Here is a 10,637-nt window from a genome sequence, read left to right on the forward strand (position 1 = left end):
AACAGGATTAGCTTCACCTCCACCATTGTTGTTGACAAAGATGATATCTGAAGTCCCGCCCCTTCTTGATTTTGCTTGATCGGTGAGGGAGACGTGACTAATGAGCACGGCTGTGTTTCAAAAGTTGAACTATTTTTAACTTAGTGTTGTGAACGCAGTGACAAAAAACAGCTGACGTAGAGGGTGTTATTGCGCTGAGGACTCTGAGCTCTGAAAATAAGTGACGACGAAAAGAGGCCAATGGCATGCCACGGCATGTGCCACTGCGTGTTCCGGTAGTTCAGTGGCATGTGCCGTTGCCGATCGTTAGACTGGCATGCCGATCCCCTCAGTGATATGCCACTCGTCTTCCAAAGGCAGGTCGTGCTCAAAAGTGCATATGAAAATTTGCGCAAGTGCAACATGTAAATAAAGGAATGTGTACGTTTCTCTTGTCCGGCTTGTATGTGTATTGAAAGTATGGTTGATTACAACCTCCGTGATGACAGATCCGCTGACCTGCATTGGATTTGTATTGAAAATAGGCCAGGACAAAATAACGCTGTTAGTGGACACAGGCCCTTAATAATGAATGATATTTTCTGACTTAGTATTAGATTGAAGCCATGCAAAGGTCTGGTAATATAAATCAGTTGTAGCTCGGCTTATCTTAGATAACCTACATATAAGTGGTATTTGAAAGCATCATAAAGTGAAGTCAAGACTCTTGCCATTATGCCATTTAAAGCAAAGAGTGTGTGTCTGGAGACTACAAGAAACTTTAGAGTTTTCCTTGACTAATGTAGGGAGCTTAGGAATGAATATCAAATTACTTCTGTAAGGGGTCAGAGATCATGAATGCTGCTGATTGTTTTGAAGACGATAATTTCCTCCTGGAGATCACAGAAGAAGCTCTGGATCCTAATTGACAAGCGATTTTAAGTTTTCCTAAGTAATATATTTCACATTATTCGGAACCCTGTGCTAAAAAGAAAACATCTTTACTGCTAGCCAGATTTCGCTCATGCATCCTTGTCTAAATATGCAGTGTGCCTTTTTCCTGGACACAGGCTGATAAGCTGTGATGCAGGACTAAAACAATACCTCTCTTACACGCAATTCTTCCTGAATACAGAGTGGCTGACAACTGAATAGCAATGATTCACGTAAATGAATGTGAGAATGAGTCATCAGCTTTTCAGATGACCACCTCAGAGGCTGTCTTCAATAAAAAAGGTTTGTGACTTCATTCAGCGCTACTCGTCTCTTTCACACACACACACACACACACACACACATCCCTCACAATTCACTGAGTAGCATTGTCCTGCCGAGAGACGTGTAATGGAAAAGATAAATGGAGGATAAAGCTAAGGTGACAGGACTGAGCATGCATGTGTGTATGTGTATTTGCACGTGTGTGTGTGCCTGCATGTGTGTACTGCACAACAGACCAGCAAACCATCTGCTCATCTCCTCTTAATGAACAAAGCAAACAGCAGGAGTCAAGGCTGTCTCCAAATCTGGAGTCTCTTTATTGGTAAGCACACACAAACACACACACACATACACAAACACACATCTCCGCGCTGTTTAATCTGATTATCTTTGATTGAGAACAGGGGCGAAGCAACCTTTTTAGACCTCACTCCTACATCAGTGACAGAGAAGGTCTGAAACACAATTAGCAAGCTGTTCCTGAGCTCTGCTTTGCAGTCACATCTGACCACAGGCAGCCAAATAGACCTAATGGGTGGGAACTAACCAATGGGAACTAACACACCACTGCTTATGTGGATGAGGGGGAAATGCAACACTATTAGACAGCTGTTCGCCATATCTTTTCAAATGTACTTGGACGTAACATAAGCATTGGATCAATTGCCTCAGGAGCAATCACAGCCAGGCATAACGGTAGGCTGTATACACACGGTTTGATGTGAATAAAACTGGCAGCCTGTAGTGTAAGACAAAGCAGGGCCTCTGCAAAGGAAGTCTGGACCTTGACAAGATATGACACTGCCTGCGTAAAGCCAGATGACCATAAGAAAAAGTCATTAATGTGGACTTTGTGCAGCCACATCCTGCTCAGGGCCTCGCGGATAATTAACGCTGTTACCACTCTGTCAGAAAGCTGACCACATGGCTACAAGACATGAAACACTCCCTGATGCTGCTTTAGTGTAAATCCCTCACATTAACACATATTACACACAGAGCAAATGGTCATAGATGATAAGGCTGTAGATAAAACATCAATTCACCAGTGCTTCAGGGCCTGGGAATGCCCTGTTTGAGGTGAATAAGAGAACAGCAGGGTGGCATCATGGGTAAGGAGACTGCCCTTCATCAGGAGGATCATATGGCAACATTATCACTGCTGAAATACCTGTGAGCAAGATACTAAATCCCAGCTGCAGGGGTGCTGCAGCCGTTAGATGGCTGGTTCACAACCTGGGGGTATGGATCTCTTAGTGGTCACTAGGCAGACAATATATACAGAAGGAGGAGACTCTGCTCTGGATGCACTGTGGTGTGGCGTTCAGGGACTGTGATAATTCAGTAGTATTTTCTCCTAAAAACTCCCATGTATTTTTTTGCTTTTATGTTGTGCCTACATTTTTGTTTTCTCTTAGGGTTTTCTTTTCTTTTGTTATTTTAGGTTTAATTTATTTTAGGGGGTTATTATGTTTGCTGCATTGCTTAGAAAAATATACTACTACAATTTTATTATTATTATTATTATAACTTGTAGTAGTAGTAGTAGAATCAATACATCACTGCCAATCAAAGTAACTCTTTAGTTTTTGCTTGTAAAGCTTTGTTTAAGTACTCTAAAATTAATGTAAACAAACAAGATTTTATTAAACTGTTAAAAAAAAAAAGAGAGCGGAAAAAAATGCATTATTTTAAAAAAATCAATCAATCAATATTGTACAATCTCTGCCGTGCCGTTGCTTAGGTAAAGTTATCAGTAATAATGTCTTCATCTAGTCCTCAACACGGCGCAACAGCGCCCTCGGCTGGTCAGTTTTCTCCAAATTTCCGCGGACTGCGAATTAACACCTTTTGGACTCGTCGGGCTCCTGTAGCAGTTACCCATCCCACTGTTTCTTCTTCCCTAGTCACAGCATGGCTCCTCTCTCCAACTTTATTTCGGTGTTTTAGCGTTTATATCGTGTTGCCTTGGGATTAACGGACTTCCTCTGGTTTCCGTAACTCATCTAGACACCATGTTTACCACTACAGGGTCTCGGGGACTGTGTAAGTAACCGGACACACCGTTTAATGACAGCCGTTAGCCCTCTCTGCTCTGCTAACGTTTCTCCTGTTAGTGACAACGGTAACAGCTAGCTTAGCTAACTGATACTAGCAATTCACTGTCATTCATTTACTTGAGGCTGTATCTATCTTTTACAGCCGCGTTTAGTTAATAAAATATCTACATTTGTTTCTTCTATTTGGACGGTTGATTAAGTTAAAATGCCATCATTGAAAAAGATGAAGTTGTGAAAAGGACATCAGCTAATATGTTTCTATGCTGCCTCTGTATACAATTTAGCCGCATCTCTCTCTTGCACTAACAAAACTGGTGCTCAACATATTCAAAGCAGCTAGTTGAAGAGGCGACAGTGTCACTATCAGGTCGTAATGTTGTTTGTTTGTGTTTTTCCCACAGACAAGGCTCCTCTGTCTAAAGGCCTCCTGCTTGTTCTCAATGGGCTGACTGTGATGCTCACCCTGCTGCCACAATACCAGGAACTGTTTGAATACAACCTACATGCTGTCATACAGCAGCACCAGGTGTGTCTCCAGTTTCTCTGTGTTTTAGTCAGCGAGACTTAAACTCCCAGCATCTCCAGATATTGTGTTGGGGTGCTACATTCTTCAGCTTTATATAAAACGTTATTGTTTTAAACACTAATAGACAACTATTAATATAGCAACAATCCCCATTGGTGTTTTATTTTTAATTATTTTTGTACTATGAAAAAACTAGCTTAAAATATTCTCAAAGGCCACAACTTATGGTCCTTTACTAGCTTCTAGCAAAGCTTTAAACACATGCTATGTGCTTCACCAGCAAATAGAGTTTGTATAGTTGTCATGGTGTTGAACCCTTGACCTATGTAATCCAAGGAACTTCAGTCACATAATAGGTTAAATCAGTCCAATGTAGTGATAACTAAATCAGCCAAACTGCAATAAAAAATAAATAAATAAAACACAGGACAAGAGGCTAAATGAATGCAAGAAACTGATCAGGAAATAAGTCAGAGGTCGTGCACTACAACGGCTGTAGAAAGATAAAACGCTCTCACATCTGACACCAAAGACCACAAACATACAAGAGAACCTGTTATCAACTGTCTGAAGTTCCATAATCAGGTCATACGATGATGACTAAGCCATTGTCATTCACTGATAAAGACCTTGACATGCAGATTAAAAGCTACAAACTGGATCCAGACAGACTGTTTTTATTATGATTTATTATTAAATAAAATGATTCTTGTTGGGCTGATATGTGAGGGCATAGCATTTGGGGTTATGTTCGCTGCTGTACTCAGAAAAGGCATTATTACAAATAGTTATCATGTTGTATGTGTTTAACTTTGCTCTCCTTCGTGTTGTAGGTTTGGAGGCTGTTGTTAGGCAGGCTGGTCTGTCTAGACGTGAAAGATGCTTTCTGTAGCAGCCTCCTCATCTACAACTTCAGAATCTTTGAGAGGAGATTCGGCACCAGGAAGTTTGCTGTAAGTAACCTTAACCACTGATAGATATATGATGAATATGCTGATTTAAATTTGATAAACTTGCTTATATTCTTATCTGTACTAGATTGCCTCTGAATGTAGAAATGAAAATGAAAGAAATGCTGTGTCACAATGCATCACATGTCAGACTTGTTTGGTCTCAGGTTATCTTGTGATTTTTTTCCTACGGTCACTTTTAAAAACAGAAGTAAAAGTTAAGATCGTTTGTAACATAATTAAACATTTGATTATCAGTCTGTGTAAAAATGAGGTTCACCTGTGTAGGAACTTCTTTTAGGGAAGAAAACACACAACTTCCTCAAATGACACAAAGCAGTTCTCCTAACTTCCTGACACTTTGTGTAAAATGTGGTTAAATGTTCAAAGGCATGAAAAGGACTTTTCCTGGTATTATTCTAATTATCTAACGTCCCTCTCCTTTACTTCAGTCCTTCCTGTTGGGCACTTGGTGTCTCTCTGCGCTGATAGACTTCCTGCTGGCCCGGGCGTTCCAGTTTCTATTTGAGTATGAGGTGGAGGAACTGCCTGCAGGACTGTAAGTAGCTCGGCCACTTTAGTGGCCACAGTACATGCTGAGCTTCACTAATGCAACTTTCTCGTTATGGCCACTGAGAAACCTGCAATAAAAAATATGACCATCCTGGTGTTTAATGAGCTTTATGATGTTCAATGTTCACACCATCTGTCACTTAAGTGGAAAATCTTCATTTTTCACCTCCACATTTCACCTTGTAAGCCGTGGGACGTATTAATATTTGAAAGAGTCTTAATCCCCTCCCTGCATTATATTTGGGTATACGGTATTTAGATGGTGTTGGACTGTGAACGCAGCACACAAACACCTCCACAAAAGGAGGGAAAGAAAAATGGCTTGACATACTTAATGTAATTGGAAGTTATTATCCAGAAGTCCAAAACACCGAATCCAGCAGCAGCTTTCCTGGATTGCCTGAAATATTACTACTGCTAGTTATCAAGTTGTTTTTGTGATGTTGCTGCCTCTTGCCTAACCTTTTTTCAGGGATTAAATTTATGCCACATGTAAGAAAATGTAGGAATGCTTGTTACTATCAGCACGTCATTTGTATCAGCAGCTAAAGGCTTCAAATTAGATATTAGCGTCTGCCTCAAATGGACATTTCTGCTGATATGACAGGCAGATAAGATGATGTTTTAAATATGCTCGCACAGCAAAAGCTGCTGACTATTCAGATGACCGAATGCCGTTCACTACGCACTCTAGTTCAGTAGGTGGCAGCATGCACCTTTAAACTTAAATATGGCACTTTTTACATGCATCCTACGTTAAATAAGTTTTCTTATTTAGTGAAGTGATTGTGTATGGTTTGGAAAGCATTGCATTTTATGTCCGCATCTGCTCGTGTGCCATCGTGATTAGATTTGGCATAATAATGTTAATGTTAATTACAATACAGGAGAGACCTGATGGTCTTTGGAATTAGTTGGGAAAAGTACATGCATGTATCGGCATCAGTGATTGGCCAGAATGAGATGGAAAATATTGGTATTTCTGATATCGGCAAAAATATTCCCAAATTTTATACTTATACGTTTGAAATGTTTCTCTAAATTATAACCGTCTATCTTTTCCTGTCCACTCCTTCCTCTTTGACTTCTCCCTCTCTCCTCTCACAGGCTCGCTCCAGTCTTCTCTCTCTTTGTGCCTTTCTACCTGTTGATACCCAGGATGCCCGTCACGCAAGTCCTGGGCCACATCTCCATCACCAACAAGTCTCTGGTCTACATCGTAGGCTTGCAGGTAAGGCTACGTTCACTTAGCTCTGGGATGCATGTATTGTTTTCTGTTTTAATCTTCTTGAATTTCAGATAATTCTTGCTTTGTAATTAGTCTGATAATAATTGTTTCTGTCTTTCTCTCTTCTCCTGTTGTGGCACAGCTGTTGACGTCAGGCCCCTTCATGTGGCTCCTTGCACTCAGTGGACTGGTGAGATGCCAATATCTTCTTGTTATTTAGTGTGTATTTAGAAAGTTTGCTGGCATTTAAAAGTGCTAAGAGGGGCTAAAAAGCTCTGTGAAGACTTAGTTTGTAGTTTTAAAGTAAATGTATTTATTATTATGTCGCTGAAATAAGAATTGGCTTGTGACTTCTTAACTTTTTTTATCGTTGTGTCTTTCAGATTTCAGGAGGAATCTATCACTCCAACTTTCTGCGGTTGCAGAGGCTCCTCTTTATTCCCGTCTGGGTGTCTCGCATTGGACGGTTTATTCTTGAGCCAATTTTCTCAAGTGAGTCCAACTGTTAGTAATCACAAACAAATCTGGAGCAAAGTGACCAGTGTCACAAGGCTGTTGTCTTTAGGCATTTGAACATTGTCATGATGCCTAATACCAGTCACCTGTCTGCCAACCAATGTGTTCATCAGGTTCTGAACCAAGCAATGAGACGCCCCTGGGGATGGGTGCCACTCTGGACATCCAGAGGCAGCAAAGGATGGACATTCTGGACCAACAGCTGCTGCTGGCCCAATACAACGAGGCCAGGAGGAACACCCGACCGCAGCCACAGGTAGATGGACACACAGAGACACAGAGAGACTTATTGTTGCACTTATGCACAAACACACACAATGTCAAAACCTTACCAACTACAAGCATGGGATGCAAGTTTTTGCAACTGTACTATATGAGCACAGTCCCTGACTCTGCCTCCATGTGTTTGTAGCCTGGCTTGCTACAGTGGACCAGGTTGTTCCCCTCGCTAAGACAAAGAGGACAGAATCGACCCCCCGTGCAGCCCCCCCCCGAGGCTCAGACACAGCCTTCCTCAGAGCCACCACTATTAGACAACTCTCCTATCGCAGAGGAGCAGGTAAGTGTCCCCTGTGTTTTTCTCTGCATGTTCTAATTATTCTGTGTACTGTGCAATGTTTTTAACAGTAGTTGTGCTTTACTTTTATAATCAGACTTAGTCTTTATTGAAAGCACAGTTGCCAGGTCTGTGGTTTTCCTGTGGAATTGGGTAAATTTGGAAGTGTCAATCCGTGGGTTGGTTGGACATATTTTGCATGCAAATTACATAAAAAATATCTATAAATAAAGATTCATATTTTAAATAAAATTATTTATTAATAGGCGCTGGTTTAGCTCATGTACAAAGGCTATAGTCTTTAATGTGGCGGCCCTGAGTTTGACCCCTACCCTCTGCGCTTTGCTGCGTGTCATCCCCCATTCTCTCTTCCTCTGTTTCCAACACTAGCCACTGTCCTCGCTATCATTAAAGGCATTAAAGATATATTTAAAAAATATATATGCTGTATATTTATTCATACCCATGTCCAACCACACTGACCCCAGCATGTACACACATGGACATGCGACACACACACATACACAAGCAAACACACAGTGGGGCTCTTCACCCAGCGCCCACCTCTTCTTATAAACTGTATATGTAGTCCATGGTCTTTTTCTGACGCTGCTAGCTGTCGAAGCTTTGAAGCAGCACGTGAACGCTCCTGTTTGAACAACTTGTCATGTTGCACACTTCAAGTGAAGTGGCATCACTTCTTCTTGTCTTGGCGAAGCAACAAGCGAAGAACGTTGTCTACACACCGTAACATTGACCGGTGAAGCAAGCTAATCCTCTCAGCTAGCCAGCTTTTTTCCGCAGCGATTACAGCTGCGGAGGTGGAGCCAGTTAACTCGGCTCACGCACTCGACAATTCTTGCAAACAAGCTAACGTCCCCGTCGACTTCGCCAGCCTGCCTGTCAGCAGCGAGATCAAAGTGTGGCTCCAGTACATAACACGGTGAGGAGTTAACAACCACATCAGAAACACACAACAGCACCTGAAGATGAAAGAGGCTTTTAATGGTGGCACACTTAACATTTATGACGCACGGTAACTATGTAGACGTCACAACACATTTGGCAATGATAGCCAGGCTGTCGGACTGACAGACTGCTAACTCCTTATCCTTTATTAAAAGTTGATTGTCTGGCCCACCTACGCCTTTCTTCATAGAGGACAGCCTTATGTAATATTCCCATGTGATGATTTCTCAGCCCCTGCTTCCTTTGCAGATCTCTCAACTGATGCTTTCTTCTTGTGTCCCACAGGTTGCACTGCTGGTCGAAATGGGCTTCTCCAGGATTGATGCCCTGGAGGCACTCAGAGCTTCAAATAACGATATCAACATGGCAACCAACTTCCTCTTGCAACACTGAGAGAGGAGAGAGCTCGGTGAGAACACCAGAGGTGAATGAGGACGGGGAGAGAGAGAGAGAGAGCAGGAACTGAAGCGGAGGAGCAAAAAGGAAAACAGACTAAATGAAAGATTGATGGAGAAACGAAGAGAAGACAAATTATATTTGTACAGATAATCTGAAGGCTGTGTCACTGCTCCGTGAAGCAGTGCTGGGCTGACCCGACCTGAGCTGAGCTCAACAGCAGGTCTATTAATGAAGAAGTGTGAAGCACAAACTGAAGGACATTTGCGTCATAGCTTTCAGGTGGCCGTTGTCGTGTGGAACGTTATTGCTGCAGGCAGATGAAAAAGACCTCTTACTCCAAGAGTCAAACTATACAGGAACCAAAAAGGTCAGAGCTTTCCTCACAGTGCATCAAAACAGGAGAGTCTCAGTTCAGTGGAGGAAAAGTTTAAACTGATGCTGAAGCACACGAGTCAGCTGCAATCCCACAAGACAAACTTTGTCAAAGCCACCGTCATGTACTGCCACTCTACTTCCAAATTGGCTGCTGTGTAACCAGCATCTCGGACTACCATAGCTGGCATTACACGATGACGAGATCAAATCTATTTACAGAGATGTTATTTCTTTGCATTGGCAGTGTTTCACGCAAGTAGCTCAACCCTCTCCTGCTGGAGATGTATTTGAAAAGCGGTTAGCCTGAATGACAGCTGATGTAGGAGCCAGATTTCTTCAGAGCTGACTGGTTTGGCTTGCGTGTGAGTTCATCGTCAGTGCTGTTTTTGCAGGACATGGCTTAGATGGGCTATCTCAGGGTCTGTGAGGCAAAGACATGATCGTATTTACAGACGCACACACAGATGCACAGTAGCCCTTTTCGAGCAGGTCGTGTTTCACAACCCTCGACTGTTCCATCATTTCATGCTCTCACACGCACACGCACACGCACACACTCCTCAAGGTTTATTTATTCAGTCTTCTCTCTGCCAGCAACCGTCGCTGAATCATGGCAAGTCTTAAAAAAAATATAAGACCGGAGATATTTATTATGCAATATCATGACGAGATAAATTTAAAGAGACTATGCACTGCATAGAATAAACTTTGTGTTAAAAAAATTTGAGCGGAAGAAGTAATATTGCAGCCACTATGTATTGATGTCAAAGACAGATGCTAGTTTTATATTTTGTGCATAATAATATTGCTAATATATGACCGCCGAGATGAGTCCGTCTATTGTGTGTAAGTATTTTTTTAGAGTGATATAATAGTATATGAGTGTGATGAGGAAGTTGTTGCATGGACAACTTTTCGATAAACTGTAATGAATCATGTTTGACCTGTGGAATAAATCAACTTGCTGGCTCAACTATATGCGTTTCATAGAAGGTGTTTATATTATGTTTTATATGATAATCCTATTATACCTATTATATATTATATTATGGACCTAATGTACTGTGTATTGGGTAGGCGGTAGCTCAGTCTGTAGGGACTTTGCTTGGGAGCTGGAGGGTGGCTGATTCAAGTCGCGGTTTGGACCAAGCATGTAAATTAGGACTGGTAGCTGCAGAGGTGCTCGTTCCTTTCCTGGCCACTGTCGAGGTGTCCTTGAGCAAGGCACCGAATCCCCCAACTGCTCGTGGCACATGTCCATGTGCAGCCCCCTCTCCATTTATGCATG

General features: G+C 42.0%; 1 protein-coding gene across 1 annotated transcript; it reads left to right on the top strand.

Moving 5' to 3' along the window:
• The first annotated feature begins 3,101 nt into the window (after positions 1 to 3,101).
• Positions 3,102 to 10,324, top strand: ubac2 (UBA domain containing 2). The gene is made up of 10 exons (XM_069658667.1): positions 3,102 to 3,243; positions 3,659 to 3,783; positions 4,617 to 4,736; positions 5,186 to 5,292; positions 6,414 to 6,537; positions 6,677 to 6,724; positions 6,918 to 7,026; positions 7,164 to 7,306; positions 7,463 to 7,609; positions 8,861 to 10,324. The coding sequence occupies exons 1-10, from the start codon at positions 3,213 to 3,215 to the stop codon at positions 8,966 to 8,968; spliced, it is 1,062 nt and encodes a 353-aa protein (XP_069514768.1). The 5' UTR covers positions 3,102 to 3,212; the 3' UTR covers positions 8,969 to 10,324.
• Positions 10,325 to 10,637: the final 313 nt, after the last annotated feature.

Source organism: Semicossyphus pulcher, unplaced genomic scaffold (genome assembly GCF_022749685.1).
Source record: "Semicossyphus pulcher isolate SPU_LCO1_2020_fin unplaced genomic scaffold, fSemPul1.0.p SCAF_12, whole genome shotgun sequence".
Classification (NCBI taxonomy): domain Eukaryota; kingdom Metazoa; phylum Chordata; class Actinopteri; order Labriformes; family Labridae; genus Semicossyphus; species Semicossyphus pulcher.

Coding starts and splice junctions, on each gene's coding strand:
- ubac2 (XM_069658667.1), top strand. CDS start 3,213: ATGTTTACCACTACAGGGTCTCGGGGACTGT. Junction 3,784..4,616: donor CTGTCATACAGCAGCACCAG/GTGTGTCTCCAG, acceptor TTCGTGTTGTAG/GTTTGGAGGCTGTTGTTAGG. Junction 4,737..5,185: donor TCGGCACCAGGAAGTTTGCT/GTAAGTAACCTT, acceptor CCTTTACTTCAG/TCCTTCCTGTTGGGCACTTG.